Source organism: Glandiceps talaboti, chromosome 14, assembly GCF_964340395.1.
Source record: "Glandiceps talaboti chromosome 14, keGlaTala1.1, whole genome shotgun sequence".
NCBI classification, from domain to species: domain Eukaryota; kingdom Metazoa; phylum Hemichordata; class Enteropneusta; family Spengelidae; genus Glandiceps; species Glandiceps talaboti.
The window spans coordinates 9,142,869-9,170,133 of NC_135562.1; the positions used below are offsets into that span (position 1 = coordinate 9,142,869).

The 27,265-nt window shown below is 39.5% G+C and overlaps 1 protein-coding gene across 1 annotated transcript in view; it reads right to left on the reverse strand.

The window, feature by feature from the left end:
• Positions 1–26,309, reverse strand: part of LOC144445218 (uncharacterized) — a 43,280-nt gene extending 16,971 nt beyond the window's left edge. The window contains exons 1-4 of the mRNA XM_078134760.1: positions 25,641–26,309; positions 19,304–19,349; positions 13,827–15,812; positions 1,542–1,829 (exon numbers count right to left, since the gene is read on the reverse strand). Of these exons, the coding sequence (XP_077990886.1) occupies positions 1,542–1,829; positions 13,827–15,812; positions 19,304–19,349; positions 25,641–26,309 (2,989 nt within the window). The remainder of the gene's footprint in view (positions 1–1,541; positions 1,830–13,826; positions 15,813–19,303; positions 19,350–25,640) is intronic.
• Between the last annotated feature and the right edge of the window lie 956 nt (positions 26,310–27,265).

Genomic DNA, 27,265 nt, shown 5'->3' on the forward strand with positions numbered 1-27,265 from the left:
TACCTAACCCTCATCCATATGGCCACTTTAAATACTCATGCACCACAATGATGCGTTCTGTCACCCTTTGTGTTCTCTGTTAACGAATGACTTGTATAAATTATGATCTAGACGAGTCAGTAAAGTTACTCAAGTTTGCTGGACCGGTGATACCACTGTTGACTGGCTAATGACAAACGCTGGTGGAACTAGCTTTTAGGGCTGCGGTGGGCTGTTTGGTTGACTGGTGCTAAAGTAATAATCTCGAATTAAACCTCCCACAAAATAGATAGTTGTTGACTAAAACAACGGATACTGAACCATTTAAAAATCAATAGTCAAACTGTCGAAATGGTAGACGGCTTTAATTTCGTCGATTGTCAATTTCAAATTCAAATAGGAAAAGTATTGCAACTGCAATTGTCAAAAACATACGACAGCATTAACGTTCTTTGTGAGATAACTCAAAAATTTTGTGTTAGTACTGGTCAGGTGTATCAGTGTCACAGATGACATATTCATAATTTTAGTAAATTTCAGGGTATGGCCACTACTCCTCAAGACTTAATATGGTTTGCTTTGATTATTCAGCCATACACATGCGTTATGTAAATTTGGACACTAATGGGAATAACAGGTAGTTTACACTTAGAGCAGAAGAAGGAGGCTCTTCCAGGGAGTCGAATGAACGGAGCAGTGGCTAAGTGCCTTGCCAAGGTTCTAGTGTATTCTTCAGCGTGAACATAAATCTGCATGATGTCTGCTAGCTTATTCCCAAAAATCCAAGTGATCCTGAGTACAAGTTGAGATAATGAGAGTAATTCGAGTATAGTTACATGATCTGTCAGCTAAGTGTGGAGATGAAAAAGTAACATCACTACGTTTATATACAGCCGTAGTTAAAAGTGTGCTAACTGTCTCCATTAGTGTTTGATATGGCAGTGCCACGCAACAGAAAAAGACCAGCCTTGAGAAAATAGTCATAAGACTTATAACTGCTGCCCACAGTCATTGGCAGTGATTTACCCTCTATTGAGTAACTGTACCTGTATTATGCTTGTTTATCTGGCAAATACAGACATATCACACCAAATCCATAACCTTTTCGTACTGCTTCCCCCGAGGAAACATTTTAGATCAGTCAGATCAAGAACTGTATGTTCAGAATTTTACCTAAGCATTTTACAGATTGAGATTTTTATAAGGCCTTTTCTGTTTCGTGTATTTTATCATGATTTCATATCGTATTGTACTGTACTGTATATCTGTATACCATACATGTATGCATTTTGAATTGTCCTATTAGTTGTCTTTGCTATTTTAACAACAGCAAAGTACAATCCTAATCGACTTATAGTCGTTTTGCTTAATAAACTATTCTAATCTAATGTTTCAGTTTCAAAAGCGCACTGGAATATTTCCGTATTCTAACGTTACCAATTTCTGAACCAATTTGTAAAGTTATTAAAACACATTCATATAAAAAGAAAGAATATATCGGATAACAACCGATATGAAATTATTACTGTCTGGCATGAAAAACAATGTGAGTAAGAATTTACCTGGGTCTGTTGGGGTTCCTGACACAACAGGGTTTGTTACATTGTCCTTTACACTTGAAACAGTTGTATTGTCTGTTAGAGCTGAAGTAGGTGTATTGTCCGTTACAGCTGAAGCTGTTGTGTTGTCCGTTACAGCCGAATCAGTTGTATTATCTGTTAAAGCCGAAACCGTTGTATTGTCTGTTACAGCTGAAGCAGTTGTGGTGGCTGTTTCAACTAGAGTAGTTGTGTTGTCCGTTACAGCTGAATCAGTTGTATTGTCCGTTACTGCCGAATCAGTTGTATTGTCTGTAAGAGCCGAAACCGTTGTATTGTCTGTTACAGCTGAAGCAGTTGTGGTGGCTGTTACAGCCGAATCGGTTGTATTATCTGTTAAAGCCGAAACCGTTGTATTGTCTGTTACAGCTGAAGCAGTTGTGGTGGCTGTTTCAACTAGAGTAGTTGTGTTGTCCGTTACAGCTGAATCAGTTGTATTATCTGTTAAAGCCGAAACCGTTGTATTGTCTGTTACAGCTGAAGCAGTTGTGGTGGCTGTTTCAACTAGAGTAGTTGTGTTGTCCGTTACAGCTGAATCAGTTGTATTGTCCGTTACTGCCGAATCAGTTGTATTGTCTGTAAGAGCCGAAACCGTTGTATTGTCTGTTACAGCTGAAGCAGTTGTGGTGGCTGTTACAGCCGAATCGGTTGTATTATCTGTTAAAGCCGAAACCGTTGTATTGTCTGTTACAGCTGAAGCAGTTGTGGTGGCTGTTTCAACTAGAGTAGTTGTGTTGTCCGTTACAGCTGAATCAGTTGTATTGTCCGTTACTGCCGAATCAGTTGTATTGTCTGTAAGAGCCGAAACCGTTGTATTGTCTGTTACAGCTGAAGCAGTTGTGGTGGCTGTTACAGCCGAATCGGTTGTATTATCTGTTAAAGCCGAAACCGTTGTATTGTCTGTTACAGCTGAAGCTGTTGTGTTGTCCGTTACAGCCGAATCGGTTGTATTATCTGTTAAAGCCGAAACCGTTGTATTGTCTGTTACAGCTGAAGCAGTTGTGGTGGCTGTTTCAACTAGAGTAGTTGTGTTGTCCGTTACAGCTGAATCAGTTGTATTGTCCGTTACTGCCGAATCAGTTGTATTGTCTGTAAGAGCCGAAACCGTTGTATTGTCTGTTACAGCTGAAGCAGTTGTGGTGGCTGTTACAGCCGAATCGGTTGCATTATCTGTTAAAGCCGAAACCGTTGTATTGTCTGTTACAGCTGAAGCAGTTGTGGTGGCTGTTACACCCGAATCGGTTGTATTATCTGTTAAAGCCGAAACCGTTGTATTGTCTGTTACAGCTGAAGCAGTTGTGGTGTTTGTTTCAACTAGAGTAGTTGTGTTGTCCGTTACAGCTGAATCAGTTGTATTGTCCGTTACTGCCGAATCAGTTGTATTGTCTGTAAGAGCCGAAACCGTTGTATTGTCTGTTACAGCTGAAGCAGTTGTGGTGGCTGTTACAGCCGAATCGGTTGTATTATCTGTTAAAGCCGAAACCGTTGTATTGTCTGTTACAGCTGAAGCTGTTGTGTTGTCCGTTACAGCCGAATCGGTTGTATTATCTGTTAAAGCCGAAACCGTTGTATTGTCTGTTACAGCTGAAGCAGTTGTGGTGGCTGTTTCAACTAGAGTAGTTGTGTTGTCCGTTACAGCTGAATCAGTTGTATTGTCCGTTACTGCCGAATCAGTTGTATTGTCTGTAAGAGCCGAAACCGTTGTATTGTCTGTTACAGCTGAAGCAGTTGTGGTGGCTGTTACAGCCGAATCGGTTGTATTATCTGTTAAAGCCGAAACCGTTGTATTGTCTGTTACAGCTGAAGCAGTTGTGGTGGCTGTTACAGCCGAATCGGTTGTATTATCTGTTAAAGCCGAAACCGTTGTATTGTCTGTTACAGCTGAAGCAGTTGTGGTGGCTGTTACAACTAGAGTAGTTGTGTTGTCCGTTACAGCTGAATCAGTTGTATTGTCCGTTACTGCCGAATCAGTTGTATTGTCTGTAAGAGCCGAAACCGTTGTATTGTCTGTTACAGCTGAAGCAGTTGTGGTGGCTGTTACAGCCGAATCGGTTGTATTATCTGTTAAAGCCGAAACCGTTGTATTGTCTGTTACAGCTGAAGCTGTTGTGTTGTCCGTTACAGCCGAATCGGTTGTATTATCTGTTAAAGCCGAAACCGTTGTATTGTCTGTTACAGCTGAAGCAGTTGTGGTGGCTGTTTCAACTAGAGTAGTTGTGTTGTCCGTTACAGCTGAATCAGTTGTATTGTCCGTTACTGCCGAATCAGTTGTATTGTCTGTAAGAGCCGAAACCGTTGTATTGTCTGTTACAGCTGAAGCAGTTGTGGTGGCTGTTACAGCCGAATCGGTTGCATTATCTGTTAAAGCCGAAACCGTTGTATTGTCTGTTACAGCTGAAGCAGTTGTGGTGGCTGTTACACCCGAATCGGTTGTATTATCTGTTAAAGCCGAAACCGTTGTATTGTCTGTTACAGCTGAAGCAGTTGTGGTGTTTGTTTCAACTAGAGTAGTTGTGTTGTCCGTTACAGCTGAATCAGTTGTATTGTCCGTTACTGCCGAATCAGTTGTATTGTCTGTAAGAGCCGAAACCGTTGTATTGTCTGTTACAGCTGAAGCAGTTGTGGTGGCTGTTACAGCCGAATCGGTTGTATTATCTGTTAAAGCCGAAACCGTTGTATTGTCTGTTACAGCTGAAGCAGTTGTGGTGGCTGTTACAACTAGAGTAGTTGTGTTGTCCGTTACAGCTGAATCAGTTGTATTGTCCGTTACTGCCGAATCAGTTGTATTGTCTGTAAGAGCCGAAACCGTTGTATTGTCTGTTACAGCTGAAGCAGTTGTGGTGGCTGTTACAGCCGAATCGGTTGTATTATCTGTTAAAGCCGAAACCGTTGTATTGTCTGTTACAGCTGAAGCTGTTGTGTTGTCCGTTACAGCCGAATCGGTTGTATTATCTGTTAAAGCCGAAACCGTTGTATTGTCTGTTACAGCTGAAGCAGTTGTGGTGGCTGTTTCAACTAGAGTAGTTGTGTTGTCCGTTACAGCTGAATCAGTTGTATTGTCCGTTACTGCCGAATCAGTTGTATTGTCTGTAAGAGCCGAAACCGTTGTATTGTCTGTTACAGCTGAAGCAGTTGTGGTGGCTGTTACAGCCGAATCGGTTGCATTATCTGTTAAAGCCGAAACCGTTGTATTGTCTGTTACAGCTGAAGCAGTTGTGGTGGCTGTTACACCCGAATCGGTTGTATTATCTGTTAAAGCCGAAACCGTTGTATTGTCTGTTACAGCTGAAGCAGTTGTGGTGTTTGTTTCAACTAGAGTAGTTGTGTTGTCCGTTACAGCTGAATCAGTTGTATTGTCCGTTACTGCCGAATCAGTTGTATTGTCTGTAAGAGCCGAAACCGTTGTATTGTCTGTTACAGCTGAAGCAGTTGTGGTGGCTGTTTCAACTAGAGTAGTTGTGTTGTCCGTTACAGCTGAATCAGTTGTATTGTCCGTTACTGCCGAATCAGTTGTATTGTCTGTAAGAGCCGAAACCGTTGTATTGTCTGTTACAGCTGAAGCAGTTGTGGTGGCTGTTACAGCCGAATCGGTTGTATTATCTGTTAAAGCCGAAACCGTTGTATTGTCTGTTACAGCTGAAGCTGTTGTGTTGTCCGTTACAGCCGAATCGGTTGTATTATCTGTTAAAGCCGAAACCGTTGTATTGTCTGTTACAGCTGAAGCAGTTGTGGTGGCTGTTTCAACTAGAGTAGTTGTGTTGTCCGTTACAGCTGAATCAGTTGTATTGTCCGTTACTGCCGAATCAGTTGTATTGTCTGTTACAGCTGAATCAGTTGTATTGTCCGTTACTGCCGAATCAGTTGTATTGTCTGTAAGAGCCGAAACCGTTGTATTGTCTGTTACAGCTGAAGCAGTTGTGGTGGCTGTTACAGCCGAATCGGTTGCATTATCTGTTAAAGCCGAAACCGTTGTATTGTCTGTTACAGCTGAAGCAGTTGTGGTGGCTGTTACACCCGAATCGGTTGTATTATCTGTTAAAGCCGAAACCGTTGTATTGTCTGTTACAGCTGAAGCAGTTGTGGTGTTTGTTTCAACTAGAGTAGTTGTGTTGTCCGTTACAGCTGAATCAGTTGTATTGTCCGTTACTGCCGAATCAGTTGTATTGTCTGTAAGAGCCGAAACCGTTGTATTGTCTGTTACAGCTGAAGCAGTTGTGGTGGCTGTTACAGCCGAATCGGTTGTATTATCTGTTAAAGCCGAAACCGTTGTATTGTCTGTTACAGCTGAAGCAGTTGTGGTGGCTGTTACAACTAGAGTAGTTGTGTTGTCCGTTACAGCTGAATCAGTTGTATTGTCCGTTACTGCCGAATCAGTTGTATTGTCTGTAAGAGCCGAAACCGTTGTATTGTCTGTTACAGCTGAAGCAGTTGTGGTGGCTGTTACAGCCGAATCGGTTGTATTATCTGTTAAAGCCGAAACCGTTGTATTGTCTGTTACAGCTGAAGCTGTTGTGTTGTCCGTTACAGCCGAATCGGTTGTATTATCTGTTAAAGCCGAAACCGTTGTATTGTCTGTTACAGCTGAAGCAGTTGTGGTGGCTGTTTCAACTAGAGTAGTTGTGTTGTCCGTTACAGCTGAATCAGTTGTATTGTCCGTTACTGCCGAATCAGTTGTATTGTCTGTAAGAGCCGAAACCGTTGTATTGTCTGTTACAGCTGAAGCAGTTGTGGTGGCTGTTACAGCCGAATCGGTTGCATTATCTGTTAAAGCCGAAACCGTTGTATTGTCTGTTACAGCTGAAGCAGTTGTGGTGGCTGTTACACCCGAATCGGTTGTATTATCTGTTAAAGCCGAAACCGTTGTATTGTCTGTTACAGCTGAAGCAGTTGTGGTGTTTGTTTCAACTAGAGTAGTTGTGTTGTCCGTTACAGCTGAATCAGTTGTATTGTCCGTTACTGCCGAATCAGTTGTATTGTCTGTAAGAGCCGAAACCGTTGTATTGTCTGTTACAGCTGAAGCAGTTGTGGTGGCTGTTTCAACTAGAGTAGTTGTGTTGTCCGTTACAGCTGAATCAGTTGTATTGTCCGTTACTGCCGAATCAGTTGTATTGTCTGTAAGAGCCGAAACCGTTGTATTGTCTGTTACAGCTGAAGCAGTTGTGGTGGCTGTTACAGCCGAATCGGTTGTATTATCTGTTAAAGCCGAAACCGTTGTATTGTCTGTTACAGCTGAAGCTGTTGTGTTGTCCGTTACAGCCGAATCGGTTGTATTATCTGTTAAAGCCGAAACCGTTGTATTGTCTGTTACAGCTGAAGCAGTTGTGGTGGCTGTTTCAACTAGAGTAGTTGTGTTGTCCGTTACAGCTGAATCAGTTGTATTGTCCGTTACTGCCGAATCAGTTGTATTGTCTGTAAGAGCCGAAACCGTTGTATTGTCTGTTACAGCTGAAGCAGTTGTGGTGGCTGTTACAGCCGAATCGGTTGCATTATCTGTTAAAGCCGAAACCGTTGTATTGTCTGTTACAGCTGAAGCAGTTGTGGTGGCTGTTACACCCGAATCGGTTGTATTATCTGTTAAAGCCGAAACCGTTGTATTGTCTGTTACAGCTGAAGCAGTTGTGGTGTTTGTTTCAACTAGAGTAGTTGTGTTGTCCGTTACAGCTGAATCAGTTGTATTGTCCGTTACTGCCGAATCAGTTGTATTGTCTGTAAGAGCCGAAACCGTTGTATTGTCTGTTACAGCTGAAGCAGTTGTGGTGGCTGTTACAGCCGAATCGGTTGTATTATCTGTTAAAGCCGAAACCGTTGTATTGTCTGTTACAGCTGAAGCTGTTGTGTTGTCCGTTACAGCCGAATCGGTTGTATTATCTGTTAAAGCCGAAACCGTTGTATTGTCTGTTACAGCTGAAGCAGTTGTGGTGGCTGTTTCAACTAGAGTAGTTGTGTTGTCCGTTACAGCTGAATCAGTTGTATTGTCCATTACTGCCGAATCAGTTGTATTGTCTGTAAGAGCCGAAACCGTTGTATTGTCTGTTACAGCTGAAGCAGTTGTGGTGGCTGTTACAGCCGAATCGGTTGTATTATCTGTTAAAGCCGAAACCGTTGTATTGTCTGTTACAGCTGAAGCAGTTGTGGTGGCTGTTACAGCCGAATCGGTTGTATTATCTGTTAAAGCCGAAACCGTTGTATTGTCTGTTACAGCTGAAGCAGTTGTGGTGGCTGTTACAACTAGAGTAGTTGTGTTGTCCGTTACAGCTGAATCAGTTGTATTGTCCGTTACTGCCGAGTCAGTTGTATTGTCTGTAAGAGCCGAAACCGTTGTATTGTCTGTTACAGCTGAAGCAGTTGTGGTGGCTGTTACAGCCGAATCGGTTGTATTATCTGTTAAAGCCGAAACCGTTGTATTGTCTGTTACAGCTGAAGCTGTTGTGTTGTCCGTTACAGCCGAATCGGTTGTATTATCTGTTAAAGCCGAAACCGTTGTATTGTCTGTTACAGCTGAAGCAGTTGTGGTGGCTGTTACAACTAGAGTAGTTGTGTTGTCCGTTACAGCTGAATCAGTTGTATTGTCCGTTACTGCCGAATCAGTTGTATTGTCTGTAAGAGCCGAAACCGTTGTATTGTCTGTTACAGCTGAAGCAGTTGTGGTGGCTGTTACAGCCGAATCGGTTGCATTATCTGTTAAAGCCGAAACCGTTGTATTGTCTGTTACAGCTGAAGCAGTTGTGGTGGCTGTTACACCCGAATCGGTTGTATTATCTGTTAAAGCCGAAACCGTTGTATTGTCTGTTACAGCTGAAGCAGTTGTGGTGTTTGTTTCAACTAGAGTAGTTGTGTTGTCCGTTACAGCTGAATCAGTTGTATTGTCCGTTACTGCCGAATCAGTTGTATTGTCTGTAAGAGCCGAAACCGTTGTATTGTCTGTTACAGCTGAAGCAGTTGTGGTGGCTGTTACAGCCGAATCGGTTGTATTATCTGTTAAAGCCGAAACCGTTGTATTGTCTGTTACAGCTGAAGCTGTTGTGTTGTCCGTTACAGCCGAATCGGTTGTATTATCTGTTAAAGCCGAAACCGTTGTATTGTCTGTTACAGCTGAAGCAGTTGTGGTGGCTGTTACAGCCGAATCGGTTGTATTATCTGTTAAAGCCGAAACCGTTGTATTGTCTGTTACAGCTGAAGCAGTTGTGGTGGCTGTTACAGCCGAATCGGTTGTATTATCTGTTAAAGCCGAAACCGTTGTATTGTCTGTTACAGCTGAAGCAGTTGTGGTGGCTGTTTCAACTAGAGTAGTTGTGTTGTCCGTTACAGCTGAATCAGTTGTATTGTCCGTTACTGCCGAGTCAGTTGTATTGTCTGTAAGAGCCGAAACCGTTGTATTGTCTGTTACAGCTGAAGCAGTTGTGGTGGCTGTTACAGCCGAATCGGTTGTATTATCTGTTAAAGCCGAAACCGTTGTATTGTCTGTTACAGCTGAAGCTGTTGTGTTGTCCGTTACAGCCGAATCGGTTGTATTATCTGTTAAAGCCGAAACCGTTGTATTGTCTGTTACAGCTGAAGCAGTTGTGGTGGCTGTTTCAACTAGAGTAGTTGTGTTGTCCGTTACAGCTGAATCAGTTGTATTGTCCGTTACTGCCGAATCAGTTGTATTGTCTGTAAGAGCCGAAACCGTTGTATTGTCTGTTACAGCTGAAGCAGTTGTGGTGGCTGTTACAGCCGAATCGGTTGCATTATCTGTTAAAGCCGAAACCGTTGTATTGTCTGTTACAGCTGAAGCAGTTGTGGTGGCTGTTACACCCGAATCGGTTGTATTATCTGTTAAAGCCGAAACCGTTGTATTGTCTGTTACAGCTGAAGCAGTTGTGGTGTTTGTTTCAACTAGAGTAGTTGTGTTGTCCGTTACAGCTGAATCAGTTGTATTGTCCGTTACTGCCGAATCAGTTGTATTGTCTGTAAGAGCCGAAACCGTTGTATTGTCTGTTACAGCTGAAGCAGTTGTGGTGGCTGTTACAGCCGAATCGGTTGTATTATCTGTTAAAGCCGAAACCGTTGTATTGTCTGTTACAGCTGAAGCAGTTGTGGTGGCTGTTACAACTAGAGTAGTTGTGTTGTCCGTTACAGCTGAATCAGTTGTATTGTCCGTTACTGCCGAATCAGTTGTATTGTCTGTAAGAGCCGAAACCGTTGTATTGTCTGTTACAGCTGAAGCAGTTGTGGTGGCTGTTACAGCCGAATCGGTTGTATTATCTGTTAAAGCCGAAACCGTTGTATTGTCTGTTACAGCTGAAGCTGTTGTGTTGTCCGTTACAGCCGAATCGGTTGTATTATCTGTTAAAGCCGAAACCGTTGTATTGTCTGTTACAGCTGAAGCAGTTGTGGTGGCTGTTTCAACTAGAGTAGTTGTGTTGTCCGTTACAGCTGAATCAGTTGTATTGTCCGTTACTGCCGAATCAGTTGTATTGTCTGTAAGAGCCGAAACCGTTGTATTGTCTGTTACAGCTGAAGCAGTTGTGGTGGCTGTTACAGCCGAATCGGTTGCATTATCTGTTAAAGCCGAAACCGTTGTATTGTCTGTTACAGCTGAAGCAGTTGTGGTGGCTGTTACACCCGAATCGGTTGTATTATCTGTTAAAGCCGAAACCGTTGTATTGTCTGTTACAGCTGAAGCAGTTGTGGTGTTTGTTTCAACTAGAGTAGTTGTGTTGTCCGTTACAGCTGAATCAGTTGTATTGTCCGTTACTGCCGAATCAGTTGTATTGTCTGTAAGAGCCGAAACCGTTGTATTGTCTGTTACAGCTGAAGCAGTTGTGGTGGCTGTTTCAACTAGAGTAGTTGTGTTGTCCGTTACACCTGAATCAGTTGTATTGTCCGTTACTGCCGAATCAGTTGTATTGTCTGTAAGAGCCGAAACCGTTGTATTGTCTGTTACAGCTGAAGCAGTTGTGGTGGCTGTTACAGCCGAATCGGTTGTATTATCTGTTAAAGCCGAAACCGTTGTATTGTCTGTTACAGCTGAAGCTGTTGTGTTGTCCGTTACAGCCGAATCGGTTGTATTATCTGTTAAAGCCGAAACCGTTGTATTGTCTGTTACAGCTGAAGCAGTTGTGGTGGCTGTTTCAACTAGAGTAGTTGTGTTGTCCGTTACAGCTGAATCAGTTGTATTGTCCGTTACTGCCGAATCAGTTGTATTGTCTGTAAGAGCCGAAACCGTTGTATTGTCTGTTACAGCTGAAGCAGTTGTGGTGGCTGTTACAGCCGAATCGGTTGCATTATCTGTTAAAGCCGAAACCGTTGTATTGTCTGTTACAGCTGAAGCAGTTGTGGTGGCTGTTACACCCGAATCGGTTGTATTATCTGTTAAAGCCGAAACCGTTGTATTGTCTGTTACAGCTGAAGCAGTTGTGGTGTTTGTTTCAACTAGAGTAGTTGTGTTGTCCGTTACAGCTGAATCAGTTGTATTGTCCGTTACTGCCGAATCAGTTGTATTGTCTGTAAGAGCCGAAACCGTTGTATTGTCTGTTACAGCTGAAGCAGTTGTGGTGGCTGTTACAGCCGAATCGGTTGTATTATCTGTTAAAGCCGAAACCGTTGTATTGTCTGTTACAGCTGAAGCTGTTGTGTTGTCCGTTACAGCCGAATCGGTTGTATTATCTGTTAAAGCCGAAACCGTTGTATTGTCTGTTACAGCTGAAGCAGTTGTGGTGGCTGTTTCAACTAGAGTAGTTGTGTTGTCCGTTACAGCTGAATCAGTTGTATTGTCCATTACTGCCGAATCAGTTGTATTGTCTGTAAGAGCCGAAACCGTTGTATTGTCTGTTACAGCTGAAGCAGTTGTGGTGGCTGTTACAGCCGAATCGGTTGTATTATCTGTTAAAGCCGAAACCGTTGTATTGTCTGTTACAGCTGAAGCAGTTGTGGTGGCTGTTACAGCCGAATCGGTTGTATTATCTGTTAAAGCCGAAACCGTTGTATTGTCTGTTACAGCTGAAGCAGTTGTGGTGGCTGTTACAACTAGAGTAGTTGTGTTGTCCGTTACAGCTGAATCAGTTGTATTGTCCGTTACTGCCGAGTCAGTTGTATTGTCTGTAAGAGCCGAAACCGTTGTATTGTCTGTTACAGCTGAAGCAGTTGTGGTGGCTGTTACAACCGAATCGGTTGTATTATCTGTTAAAGCCGAAACCGTTGTATTGTCTGTTACAGCTGAAGCTGTTGTGTTGTCCGTTACAGCCGAATCGGTTGTATTATCTGTTAAAGCCGAAACCGTTGTATTGTCTGTTACAGCTGAAGCAGTTGTGGTGGCTGTTTCAACTAGAGTAGTTGTGTTGTCCGTTACAGCTGAATCAGTTGTATTGTCCGTTACTGCCGAATCAGTTGTATTGTCTGTAAGAGCCGAAACCGTTGTATTGTCTGTTACAGCTGAAGCAGTTGTGGTGGCTGTTACAGCCGAATCGGTTGCATTATCTGTTAAAGCCGAAACCGTTGTATTGTCTGTTACAGCTGAAGCAGTTGTGGTGGCTGTTACACCCGAATCGGTTGTATTATCTGTTAAAGCCGAAACCGTTGTATTGTCTGTTACAGCTGAAGCAGTTGTGGTGTTTGTTTCAACTAGAGTAGTTGTGTTGTCCGTTACAGCTGAATCAGTTGTATTGTCCGTTACTGCCGAATCAGTTGTATTGTCTGTAAGAGCCGAAACCGTTGTATTGTCTGTTACAGCTGAAGCAGTTGTGGTGGCTGTTACAGCCGAATCGGTTGTATTATCTGTTAAAGCCGAAACCGTTGTATTGTCTGTTACAGCTGAAGCTGTTGTGTTGTCCGTTACAGCCGAATCGGTTGTATTATCTGTTAAAGCCGAAACCGTTGTATTGTCTGTTACAGCTGAAGCAGTTGTGGTGGCTGTTTCAACTAGAGTAGTTGTGTTGTCCGTTACAGCTGAATCAGTTGTATTGTCCGTTACTGCCGAATCAGTTGTATTGTCTGTAAGAGCCGAAACCGTTGTATTGTCTGTTACAGCTGAAGCAGTTGTGGTGGCTGTTACAGCCGAATCGGTTGTATTATCTGTTAAAGCCGAAACCGTTGTATTGTCTGTTACAGCTGAAGCAGTTGTGGTGGCTGTTACAGCCGAATCGGTTGTATTATCTGTTAAAGCCGAAACCGTTGTATTGTCTGTTACAGCTGAAGCAGTTGTGGTGGCTGTTACAACTAGAGTAGTTGTGTTGTCCGTTACAGCTGAATCAGTTGTATTGTCCATTACAGCCGAATTAGTTGTATTGTCTGTAAGAGCCGAAGCAGTTGTATTGTCCGTTACAACTGAAGTAGTTGTATTGTCCATTACAGTTGAAGCAGTTGAGTTGTTTGTTACAGCTGAAGCAGTTGTGTTGGCCATTTCAGGTGACGCAGTTGTGTTTTCTGATACACTTGAAATAGTTGTGTTGTCCATTACAGCTGAAGCAGTTGTGTTGTCCAATACACCTGTGTATGTTGTATTGTCTATTTCAGCTGAAGAAGTTGTGTTGTCCAATATCCATATGTATGTTGTGTTGTCCAGTTCAGCTGAAGCAGTTGTGTTGTCCGATACACCTGTGTATGTTGTGTTGTCTGATATCCATGTGTATGTTGTGTTGTCTATTTCAGCTGAAGCAGTTGTGTTGTCCGATATCCATGTGTATGTTGTGTTGTCCATTACAGCTGAAGCAGTTGTGTTGTCTGATACCCATGTGTATGTTGTGTTGTCAATTACAGCTGAAGCAGTTGTGTTGTCTGATATCCATGTGTATGTTGTGTTGTCTATTTCAGCTGAAGCAGTTGTGTTGTCCGAAATCAATGTGTATGTTGTGTTGTCAATTTCACCTGAAGCAGTTGTGTTGTCTGATATCCATGTGTATGTTGTGTTGTCCATTACAGCTGAAGCAGTTGTGTTGTCCGATATCAATGTGTATGTTGTGTTGTCAATTTCAGCTGAAGCAGTTGTGTTGTCCGATACACCTGTGTATGTTGTGTTGTCTGATATCCATGTGTATGTTGTGTTGTCTATTTCAGCTGAAGCAGTTGTGTTGTCCGATATCCATGTGTATGTTGTGTTGTCCATTACAGCTGAAGCAGTTGTGTTGTCTGATACCCATGTGTATGTTGTGTTGTCAATTACAGCTGAAGCAGTTGTGTTGTCTGATATCCATGTGTATGTTGTGTTGTCTATTTCAGCTGAAGCAGTTGTGTTGTCCGAAATCAATGTGTATGTTGTGTTGTCAATTTCACCTGAAGCAGTTGTGTTGTCTGATATCCATGTGTATGTTGTGTTGTCCATTACAGCTGAAGCAGTTGTGTTGTCCGATATCAATGTGTATGTTGTGTTGTCAATTTCAGCTGAAGCAGTTGTGTTGTCTGATATCCATGTGTATGTTGAGTTGTCTATTTCAGCTGAAGCAGTTGTGTTGTCTGATATCCATGTGTATGTTGTGTTGTCCATTACAGCTGAAGCAGTTGTGTTGTCTGATACCCATGTGTATGTTGTGTTGTCAATTACAGCTGAAGCAGTTGTGTTGTCCGATATCCATGTGTATGTTGAGTTGTCTATTTCAGCTAAAGCAGTTGTGTTGTCTGATATCCATGTGTATGTTGTGTTGTCTATTTCAGCTAAAGCAGTTGTGTTGTCTGATATCAATGTGTATGTTGAGTTGTCTATTTCAGCTAAAGCAGTTGTGTTGTCTGATATCCATGTGTATGTTGTGTTGTCTATTTCAGCGAAAGCAGTTGTGTTGTCCGATATCCATGTGTATGTTGTGTTGTCAATTTCAGCTGAAGCAGTTGTGTTGTCTGATATCCATGTGTATGTTGTGTTGTCTATTTCAGCTAAAGCAGTTGTGTTGTCCGATATCAATGTGTATGTTGAGTTGTCAATTTCAGCTGAAGCAGTTGTGTTGTCTGATATCCATGTGTATGTTGAGTTGTCTATTTCAGCGAAAGCAGTTGTGTTGTCCGATATCCATGTGTATGTTGAGTTGTCTATTACAGCTGAAGCAGTTGTGTTGTCTGATATCCATGTGTATGTTGAGTTGTCTATGTCAGCGAAAGCAGTTGTGTTGTCTGATATCAATGTGTATGTTGAGTTGTCTATTTCAGCGAAAGTAGTTGTGTTGTCCGATATCCATGTGTATGTTGTGTTGTCTATTTCAGCTGAAGCATTTGTGTTGTCCGATATCCATGTGTATGTTGAGTTGTCAATTTCAGCTGAAGCAGTTGTGTTGTCTGATATCCATGTGTATGTTGTGTTGTCTATTTCAGCTGAAGCAGTTGTGTTGTCTGATATCCATGTGTATGTTGTGTTGTCTATTTCAGCTAAAGCAGTTGTGTTGTCCGATATCCATGTGTATGTTGAGTTGTCAATGTCAGCGAAAGCAGTTGTGTTGTCTGATATCAATGTGTATGTTGTGTTGTCCGATATCCATGTGTATGTTGAGTTGTCTATTTCAGCTGAAGCAGTTGTGTTTTCCGATATCCATGTGTATGTTGTGTTGTCCATTACAGCTGAAGCAGTTGTGTTGTCCGATATCAATGTGTATGTTGAGTTGTCTATTTCAGCGAAAGCAGTTGTATTGTCCGATATCCATGTGTATGTTGAGTTGTCTATTTCAGCGAAAGCAGTTGTGTTGTCTGATATCCATGTGTATGTTGAGTTGTCTATTTCAGCTGAAGCAGTTGTGTTGTCCGATATCCATGTGTATGTTGTGTTGTCTATTTCAGCTGAAGCAGTTGTGTTGTCTAATATCCATGTGTATGTTGTGTTGTCTATTTCAGCTAAAGCAGTTGTGTTGTCCCATATCCATGTGTATGTTGTGTTGTCCATTACAGCTGAAGCAGTTGTGTTGTCTGATATCAATGTGTATGTTGAGTTGTCTATTTCAGCTAAAGCAGTTGTGTTGTCTGATATCCATGTGTATGTTGTGTTGTCCATTACAGCTGAAGCAGTTGTGTTGTCTGATACCAATGTGTATGTTGAGTTGTCTATTTCAGCTGAAGCAGTTGTGTTGTCCGATATCCATGTGTATGTTGTGTTGTCTATTTCAGCTAAAGCAGTTGTGTTGTCCGATATCCATGTGTATGTTGTGTTGTCCATTACAGCTGAAGCAGTTGTGTTGTCTGATATCCATGTGTATGTTGAGTTGTCTATTTCAGCTGAAGCAGTTGTGTTGTCCGATACACCTGTAGTTGTTGTCCATGGTGGAGCTGTAGCTGTTGTTGTCCCTAATGCACAACATCGAAAGCTTGTTAGTAGTACAACACTAACAGCGTAGAGATGTACTCCATCCATGTTTTATCACCAACAAACTCAACTTGCGTATATCGAATGGAGTATATACAACGTCAACTTTAGATATCAATGTACTTCCGCTATTTCGATTGTGTGAACAAAATCATTGACCACTGTACGCAGCACTCAAGTGTGTTTTGTCATCTCGACACGGATGGGAGTTGTACGTCATAAGTTTTGTTACACGGTTACCATGACATCTGTTCACTTATGATAACAATAGTATTCAATCAACCGTGTTTCACGATAACGTTTGGTCAAATAACTTAAAACTTTACGTAAAATACTTTAATATTCTGCTGAGTATGTTCAGGCACTTTGTATACCAGCTTTCTTTTAAATCTGACAGTAAGCTTCGTTGATATTTTATATGCACTTTCGTTTTATATCTTTCGTTTCATATAAAGGTGTGTGTCTTGACATGTTTTGATAGATCGAGTACAATGAATGGAGTGATAGAAACACGAGATGCTAGGATGACGACAGTAAACTATTTATAGCGTTGATCAAGCATGTTCTACAAAGAGAACAATCTGAGGGTATACAAAAGAAAGGCTGTCGACGGGCCATACAAATGGATAGTTGATCGTTAAAATAGGTTATGAGAGCACGCTTGTTACAGATACATGTATTTAGAAGGGTTCGTCCATGTAAACCATTTCTTAACATATTTCAGACACGCTGACAAACATTACCAGTATTTTTCGGAGTTTAGTGGATCATCTTTTCTGTTTCATATAATGCAGACAATGATTTTGATTTTGTTATTACACACACAGTGAAAGTTTAACTTATAATCTTATATTTTAAGTTTGGCATTTCGACACACAGGAGAGTGGTACGTCTAATAAAGTGTTGGTCAGTTGACGCGATTGTCATGACAACTGCTCTCTTAAGATAACAATTATAGTAGTCAATCCACCATGTGTCACGAGTACACGCGGTCATATAACTTTAAACTTTACATGAAATACTCTCAAATATTTCATTGGGTCATATAACTTTAAACTTTACATGAAATACTCTCAAATATTTCATTTGGTTTGTTCAGGCACTTTGTATATATCAGCTTTATTTATTTACAGCATTGATCGAACAACTGTGTGTACGTCTTCTAAGAAGAGGACATCTGAGGTCATACACATACAAAAGAAAGACGATCGACAGTCCATATAATTGGGTAGATCACTAAAATAGGCAATGCGAGCACACTTGTTACTGGTACATGTATTCAGAAGGGTTCACGTGACACATTTCTTGACGTATTTCGGTCACACTGGCAAACTTTACCAGTATTTTTCGCAGTTCAGCGGGTCATCTTTTCTGCTTTAGATGCTGCAGACAATGATTTGGATTTTGTTTTTGCACACAGTGAAGATTCGTCAACTCATACTGGTAGTTTGTATTTTCAAAGATTTTAACTTTGTATTTGTATACGTGTATGCATACTTAGAGAGTTAGTGATAGTCGTACCTGATGTACTTGTCTTTATAGGTATGTTGTGGTGGTGGTGGTGGTGGTGGTGGTGGTGGTGGTGGTGATGTTGATGGGTGTGTGATTCTGGCAGTAAGGTTACATGTGATGGGTTTGGTGGTGGCAGGTGACGGTAGTTACAGTGATGAGTTTACATATAGTATTATTTGAAGGATCTGTTGTCACTGTGGATATGTGTTGTGGTTTTGGTTGGGTAGTGGATGGTTGTGTTTATAGATTTGTTACATGAGGTTATTATTTGATGTGGATAGGTGGTGGTAGTGTCAGTGGTGGTGATGATAATAATATTGTTATTTCATTATGGCCTTTTAGTGGTGCCTGTTTTGATACATTAATAAAATGTCTTATAAATAAATAAATAAAAACCTTCCAGCCCAATGCACCACCATAGCGAGAACAGGAATACAAACAAGGGGGTAGCTGACGTTGTTTATTGATTATGTAAATACGTCACGTGTCATCACGAAATTTCCGACCCCAAGTGTTTTCCCTGAAGGTATATGTCTGCGTTAGTCATATATTACAGCGGAAATTACAATTGTGTTCAAAAGTAACCTCTTTTCAATTACTGTACGTAATAAACTGTAAACGGTTGGCGCAACATGATTCTATACAATAGAAACTGAGAGCAAAATTCAAATGATCCGACTCTGGTTTATACTATAGATCTGGTTTCGTCTGCTTACTGTGGTTTAAACAAAGTTTTTTTGTGTGTGTTAGAGTGACCCTGTTTTTTTGTTCTCATTACTTTTCATAGCAAGTATGGGTCGCTTGGTCGATTTAAAAAAAATGTTTTAAAAAAATCGTCTTGTTTCTCTCCCTCTGACAGAAATCAAGATATCACTGTTGAACACTTAATTTCAAACGCTGATGAAATTAGGGATAGGGCTGAAGTGGGGTTAACTGATGCTCAGTTAATAATCTTGAAAACTAAAGAAATTCTTGTTGACTTTTCCAAGAAATAACAGCTATTAAACCGTGTGAAATTAATGGCCAAACTGTTGAAATACCAGATTGCTTTCTTTGACACATTAATTTCAAATTCAGTTAAATGGGAAAAAATACAACTACAATTGCCAAAAAAGAGCATGACCTCGTATTTTCTTTGTGAGACAACTCAAGAAATTTGGTGTTAGTCAAGGTGTATTAATACGGTTTTGTAGAGCAGTAATTGAAAATGTGCTGTCTTCCTCCATTACTGCTTGCTATGGCAGTGCCACACAACAGGAAAACGCAAGCCCTTGAGAAAATAATCGATATCGCTACCAAAGTCATTGGCAGTGATTTACCCTGAGTAACACCACGCCCGTCAATGGCAAATGCAAAAGAAAATTATTTTAGTCGTATTACAGTAGTCCAAACCCTTTTCGTATTCTTTCCCACAGGGAAATGTTTATGGTCACTTTTGATCAAGAACTTTAAGAGTAGTGCGTGCTCAGAATTTTATCTAAACATTTTGTAGATTTGTGTTTTTTATTCAGCCTTTATATTTAGTTATTGTAACATGATATCGTATTGCATTGCATTGCATTGCATTGTATTATATTGCATTGTATTGTATTGTATTGTATTGTATTGTATTGTATTGTATTGTATAATATTGTATTGTATTGTATTGTATATCTATATGTACATTTTGTTTTGTTAGTTGTTTTTGTAATTTTAACAACACCAAAGTACAACCCTATTAGACTTTACAGTCGTTTTGTTTACTAAAGTGTTCTAATCTAATGTGAGTTTCAAAAGCGCGCTGAAATATTCACATATTCGCAAGTTGCCAATTTCTGAACCAAGTAGGACAATTTTATATTCCATTCCAAATGTGTAAATTTCTTAAAACACATGCAAGTACAAAGAAAGAATACATCGGTTAACAGCTGATGTCAAATTATTATTCTTTGTCAAGAAAAACAACGTGAGTAAGAATTACCTGGATCTGTTGTGGCTCCAGATACACCAGAGTTTGTTGTGCTGTCCTTTACAAATGAAACAATTGTGGTATCTGTTACAGCTAAAGTTGTTTTCATATCCCTTGTAACAGAAGCAGTTGGCATTGGACCTGTGACAAGTGTCTCGTCTGTTATTGCTGAATCACCTGTGCTGTCCGTTACAGTTGAATCGGGTGTATTGTCAGTTACAGTTGGATAAGGTGTATTGTCAGTTACAGTTGTATAAGGTGTATTGTCTGTTACAGTTGGATAAGGTGTATTGTCAGTTACAGTTGTATAAGGTGTATTATCAGTTACAGTTGTATAAGGTGTATTGTCAGCTACAGTTGTATAAGGTGTATTGTCGGTTACAGTTGGATAAGGTGTATTGTCAGTTACAGTTGTATAAGGTGTATTGTCAGTTACAGTTGTATAAGGTGTATTGTCAGTTACAGTTGTATAAGGTGTATTGTCAGTTACAGTTGTATAAGGTGTATTGTCAGTTACAGTTGTATAATGTGTATTGTCAGTTACAGTTGTATAAGGTGTATTGTCAGTTACAGTTGTATAAGGTGTATTGTCAGTTACAGTTGTATAAGGTGTATTGTCAGTTACAGTTGTGTAAGGTGTATTGTCAGTTACAGTTGTATAAGGTGTATTGTCAGCTACAGTTGTATAAGGTGTATTGTCGGTTACAGTTGGATAAGGTGTATTGTCAGTTACAGTTGTATAAGGTGTATTGTCAGTTACAGTTGTATAAGGTGTATTGTCAGTTACAGTTGTATAAGGTGTATTGTCAGTTACAGTTGGATAAGGTGTATTGTCAGTTACAGTTGTATAAGGTGTATTGTCAGTTACAGTTGTATAAGGTGTATTGTCAGTTACAGTTGTATAAGGTGTATTGTCAGTTACAGTTGTATAAGGTGTGTTGTCAGTTACAGTTGGATAAGGTGTGTTGTCAGTTACAGTTGGATAAGGTGTGTTGTCAGTTACAGTTGTATAAGGTGTATTGTCAGTTACAGTTGTATAAGGTGTGTTGTCAGTTACAGTTGGATAAGGTGTGTTGTCAGTTACAGTTGGATAAGGTGTATTGTCAGTTACAGTTGGATAAGGTGTGTTGTCAGTTACAGTTGTATAAGGTGTATTGTCAGTTACAGTTGTATAAGGTGTATTGTCAGTTACAGTTGTATAAGGTGTGTTGTCAGTTACAGTTGTATAAGGTGTATTGTCAGTTACAGTTGTATAAGGTGTATTGTCAGTTACAGTTGTATAATGTGTATTGTCAGTTACAGTTGTATAAGGTGTATTGTCAGTTACAGTTGTATAAGGTGTATTGTCAGTTACAGTTGTATAAGGTGTATTGTCAGTTACAGTTGTATAAGGTGTATTGTCAGTTACAGTTGTATAAGGTGTATTGTCAGCTACAGTTGTATAAGGTGTATTGTCGGTTACAGTTGGATAAGGTGTATTGTCAGTTACAGTTGTATAAGGTGTATTGTCAGTTACAGTTGTATAAGGTGTATTGTCAGTTACAGTTGTATAAGGTGTATTGTCAGTTACAGTTGGATAAAGTGTATTGTCAGTTACAGTTGTATAAGGTGTATTGTCAGTTACAGTTGTATAAGGTGTATTGTCAGTTACAGTTGTATAAGGTGTATTGTCAGTTACAGTTGTATAAGGTGTGTTGTCAGTTACAGTTGGATAAGGTGTGTTGTCAGTTACAGTTGGATAAGGTGTGTTGTCAGTTACAGTTGTATAAGGTGTATTGTCAGTTACAGTTGTATAAGGTGTGTTGTCAGTTACAGTTGGATAAGGTGTGTTGTCAGTTACAGTTGGATAAGGTGTATTGTCAGTTACAGTTGGATAAGGTGTGTTGTCAGTTACAGTTGTATAAGGTGTATTGTCAGTTAGAGTTGTATAAGGTGTATTGTCAGTTACAGTTGTATAAGGTGTATTGTCAGTTACAGTTGTATAAGGTGTGTTGTCAGTTACAGTTGTATAAGGTGTATTGTCAGTTACAGTTGTATAAGGTGTATTGTCAGCTACAGTTGTATAAGGTGTATTGTCAGTTACAGTTGTATAAGGTGTATTGTCAGTTACAGTTGTATAAGGTGTATTGTCAGTTACAGTTGTATAAGGTGTATTGTCAGTTACAGTTGTATAAGGTGTGTTGTCAGTTACAGTTGGATAAGGTGTATCATCCGTTACAGTTGGATAAGGTGTATTGTCAGTTACAGTTGTATAAGGTGTATTGTCAGTTACAGTTGTATAAGGTGTATTGTCAGTTACAGTTGTATAAGGTGTATTGTCAGTTACAGTTGTATAAGGTGTGTTGTCAGTTAGAGTTGTATAAGGTGTATTGTCAGTTAGAGTTGTATAAGGTGTATTGTCAGTTACAGTTGTATAAGGTGTATTGTCAGTTACAGTTGTATAAGGTGTATTGTCAGTTACAGTTGTATAAGGTGTGTTGTCAGTTACAGTTGTATAAGGTGTATTGTCAGTTACAGTTGTATAAGGTGTATTGTCAGCTACAGTTGTATAAGGTGTATTGTCAGTTACAGTTGTATAAGGTGTATTGTCAGTTACAGTTGTATAAGGTGTATTGTCAGTTACAGTTGTATAAGGTGTATTGTCAGTTACAGTTGTATAAGGTGTGTTGTCAGTTACAGTTGGATAAGGTGTATCATCCGTTACAGTTGGATAAGGTGTATTGTCAGTTACAGTTGTATAAGGTGTATTGTCAGTTACAGTTGTATAAGGTGTATTGTCAGTTACAGTTGTATAAGGTGTATTGTCAGTTACAGTTGTATAAGGTGTGTTGTCAGTTAGAGTTGTATAAGGTGTATTGTCAGTTACAGTTGGATAAGGTGTATTGTCAGTTACAGTTGTATAAGGTGTTTTGTCTGTTACAGTTGTATAAGGTGTATTGTCAGTTACAGTTGTATGAGGTGTATTGTCAGTTACAGTTGGATAAGGTGCATTGTCAGTTACAGTTGTATAAGGTGTATTGTCAGTTACAGTTGTATAAGGTGTATTGTCAGTTACAGTTGTATAAGGTGTATTGTCAGTTACAGTTGTATAAGGTGTATTGTCAGTTACAGTTGTATAAGGTGTATTGTCAGTTACAGTTGTATAAGGTGTATTGTCAGTTACAGTTGGATAAGGTGTATTGTCAGTTACAGTTGTATAAGGTGTATTATCAGTTACAGTTGTATAAGGTGTATTGTCAGTCACAGTTGTATAAGGTGTATTGTCAGTCACAGTTGTATAAGGTGTATTGTCAGTTAGAGTTGTATAAGGTGTATTGTCAGTTACAGTTGTATAAGGTGTGTTGTCAGTTACAGTTGGATAAGGTGTATCATCCGTTACAGTTGGATAAGGTGTATTGTCAGTTACAGTTGTATAAGGTGTATTGTCAGTTACAGTTGTATAAGGTGTATTGTCAGTTACAGTTGTATAAGGTGTATTGTCAGTTACAGTTGTATAAGGTGTATTGTCAGTTACAGTTGTATAAGGTGTATTGTCAGTTACAGTTGTATAAGGTGTATTATCAGTTACAGTTGTATAAGGTGTATTGTCAGTCACAGTTGTATAAGGTGTATTGTCAGTCACAGTTGTATAAGGTGTATTGTCAGTTAGAGTTGTATAAGGTGTATTGTCAGTTACAGTTGTATAAGGTGTGTTGTCAGTTACAGTTGGATAAGGTGTATCATCCGTTACAGTTGGATAAGGTGTATTGTCAGTTACAGTTGTATAAGGTGTATTGTCAGTTACAGTTGTATAAGGTGTATTGTCAGTTACAGTTGTATAAGGTGTGTTGTCAGTTAGAGTTGTATAAGGTGTATTGTCAGTTACAGTTGGATAAGGTGTATTGTCAGTTAGAGTTGTATAAGGTGTTTTGTCTGTTACAGTTGTATAAGGTGTATTGTCAGTTACAGTTGTATGAGGTGTATTGTCAGTTACAGTTGGATAAGGTGCATTGTCAGTTACAGTTGTATAAGGTGTATTGTCAGTTACAGTTGTATAAGGTGTATTGTCAGTTACAGTTGTATAAGGTGTATTGTCAGTTACAGTTGTATAAGGTGTATTGTCAGTTACAGTTGTATAAGGTGTATTGTCAGTTACAGTTGTATAAGGTGTATTGTCAGTTACAGTTGAATCATGTGTATTGTCAGTTACAGTTGTATAAGGTGTATTGTCAGTTAGAGTTGTATGAGGTGTATTGTCAGTTACAGTTGTATAAGGTGTATTGTCAGTTACAGTTGTATAAGGTGTATTGTCAGTTACAGTTGTATAAGGTGTATTGTCAGTTACAGTTGTATAAGGTGTATTATCAGTTACAGTTGAATCATATGTATTGTCAGTTACAGTTGTATAAGGTGTATTGTCAGTTAGAGTTGTATAAGGTGTATTGTCTGTTACAGTTGTATAAGGTGTATTGTCAGTTACAGTTGTATAAGGTGTATTGTCAGTTACACTTGTATAAGGTGTATTGTCAGTTACAGTTGTATAAGGTGTATTGTCAGTTACAGTTGTATAAGGTGTATTGTCAGTTACAGTTGTATAAGGTGTATTATCAGTTACAGTTGTATAAGGTGTATTGTCAGTTACAGTTGAATCATGTGTATTGTCAGTTACAGTTGTATAAGGTGTATTGTCAGTTAGAGTTGTATAAGGTGTATTGTCAGTTACAGTTGGATAAGGTGTATTGTCAGTTACAGTTGTATAAGGTGTATTGTCAGTTACACTTGTGTAAGGTGTATTGGAAATTAGAGTTGTATAAGGTGTATTGTCAGTTACACTTGTGTAAGGTGTATTGTCAGTTACAGTTGTATAAGGTGTATTGTCTGTTACAGTTGTATAAGGTGTATTGACAGTTACAGTTGGATAAGGTGTATTGTCAGTTACAGTTGTATAAGGTGTATTGTCTGTTACAGTTGTATAAGGTGTATTGTCAGTTACAGTTGGATAAGGTGTATTGTCAGTTACAGTTGTATAAGGTGTATTGTCTGTTACAGTTGTATAAGGTGTATTGTCAGTTACAGTTGGATAAGGTGTATTGTCAGTTACAGTTGGATAAGGTGTATTGTCAGTTACAGTTGTATAAGGTGTATTGTCAGTTACAGTTGTATAAGGTGTATTGTCAGTTACAGTTGTATAAGGTGTATTGTCAGTTACAGTTGTATAAGGTGTATTGTCAGTTACAGTTGGATAAGGTGTATTGTCAGTTACAGTTGTATAAGGTGTATTGTCTGTTACAGTTGTATAAGGTGTATTGTCAGTTACAGTTGGATAAGGTGTATTGTCAGTTACAGTTGGATAAGGTGTATTGTCAGTTACAGTTGGATAAGGTGTATTGTCAGTTACAGTTGTATAAGGTGTATTGTCAGTTACAGTTGTATAAGGTGTATTGTCAGTTACAGTTGTATAAGGTGTATTGTCAGTTACAGTTGTATAAGGTGTATTGTCAGTTACAGTTGGATAAGGTGTATTGTCAGTTACAGTTGGATAAGGTGTATTGTCAGTTACAGTTGGATAAGGTGTATTGTCAGTTACAGTTGGATAAGGTGTATTGTCAGTTACAGTTGGATAAGGTGTATTGTCAGTTACAGTTGTATAAGGTGTATTGTCAGTTACAGTTGTATAAGGTGTATTGTCAGTTACAGTTGTATAAGGTGTATTGTCAGTTACAGTTGTATAAGGTGTATTGTCAGTTACAGTTGTATAAGGTGCATTGTCAGTTACAGTTGTATAAGGTGCATTGTCAGTTACAGTTGTATAAGGTGTATTGTCAGTTACAGTTGTATAAGGTGCATTGTCAGTTACAGTTGCATAAGGTGTATTGTCAGTTACAGTTGTATAAGGTGTATTGTCAGTTACAGTTGGATAAGGTGTATTGTCAGTTACAGTTGGATAAGGTGTATTGTCAGTTACAGTTGGATAAGGTGTATTGTCAGTTACAGTTGGATAAGGTGTATTGTCAGTTACAGTTGTATAAGGTGTATTGTCAGTTACAGTTGTAAAAGGTGTATTGTCAGTTACAGTTGGATAAGGTGCATCGTCAGTTACAGTTGTATAAGGTGTATTGTCAGTTACAGTTGTATAAGGTGCATTGTCAGTTACAGTTGTATAAGGTGTGTTGTCAGTTACAGTTGGATAAGGTGTATTGTTAGTTACAGTTGTATAAGGTGTGTTGTCAGTTACAGTTGGATAAGGTGTATTGTCAGTTACAGTTGTATAAGGTGCATTGTCAGTTACAGTTGTATAAGGTGTGTTGTCAGTTACAGTTGTATAAGGTGTATTGTCAGTTACAGTTGTATAAGGTGTATTGTCTGTTACAGTTGGATAAGGTGTGTTGTCTGTTACAGTTGGATAAGTTGTGTTGTCTGTTACAGTTGAATAAGGTGTGTCATCTGTTTCATTTAAGTATGATGTGTTGTCCGTTACAGCTAAATAAGATGTATCATCCGTTAGAGTTGGATAAGGTTTGTTGTCCGTTACAGTTGAAGAAGGTGTGTTGTCCATTACAGCTGAATAAGGTGTGTTGTCTGTTACAGTTGGATAAGGTGTAATGTCTGTTACAGTTGAAAAAGGTGTGTCATCTGGTATAGTTAGATAAGATGTGTTCTCCATTACAGCTGAAGCAGGTGTGTTCTCCGTTACAGCTAAACCAGCTACCGATGCCCCTTTGTCAGTTGCGTTGTCCATTTCCCATGAATCAGTTATATTATCAATTATACCTGTACCTTTTGAAATTGTTGCATTATCCGTTGACTCTGTGTCCATTTTGCTTCCCGATATACCTGTGTATGCTGTATTTTGTGATACATATGTCTCCGTTGGTTTGTCCGATACCGCAGTGTTAGTTGCGTTTGCCGATACACCTGTTGTGTTGGTCAATACACCTGTAGTCCATGGTGCACCTGTAGTGGTTGTTTTTCCTAATGCACAACATAGATAAACTGTAAGTAATACAACACGTATAGCATAGAGTTGTACTCCGGCCATGTTGGATCACCATCAAACCCCTCTTGCGTATATCGAATGCAGTATACAAGGCAGACTTTAGATATCAATGTATTTCCGCTATTTCGATTGCGTGAACAAAAGCATTGACCACTGTATGCAGCACTCAAACGTGTTTGGCATTTCGACATGGATGGGAGTTGTACGTCATACTTGTTGTTCGGTTGACACGATTGCCATGACAACTGCCTGCTTAAGATAACAATAGTACCCAATCAACCGTGTTTCACGATCACGTTCGGTCAAATATAACTTAAAACTTTACGTAAAATAAATATTTCACTGGTATGTTCAGGCAATTTGTAAACTTTCTTTTTAACCTTGAAGTAAGCCTTGTTGATATTTTATATACACTTCCATTTTATATCTTTCGTTTCAAATCAAGGAACTTGTCATGACATGTATGTGTGTTGGTAGAGCGATTATAATGAATGCAGTGCTAGAAACACGAGATGCCTTCATCGCGATAGTGAACTATTTATAGCATTGGACAAAACGTCTTCCAAGAAGAGGACATCTGAGGTCATACACTTACAAAAGAAAGAGTATCGGCCGTCAGTGTAATTGTGTAGTTGATCTATAAGATAGGTAATGCGAACACACCTTTACTAAATGTATTTAGAGGGTATCATGTTAACCCATTTCTTAACATATTTCGGTCACACTGGCAAACATTACCAGTATTGTGCGCAGTTCAGCGCGTATCATTTTTTCTGCTTTTGAAGCTGCAGACAAGGATTTGGATTTTGCTGTCATCCTCAGTGAAGATAGTGATAGTTTGTATTTTCAAAGATTTTGTCTTTGTATTTGTATATACGTGTTTGCATACGTAGAGAGTTAGTGATAGTCGTACCTGTTGTATTTGCCATTATAGATATTTGATGGTGATGTTGATGGTGGTGGGTGATTCTGGCAGTGAGTCGAGGTTACATGTGGTG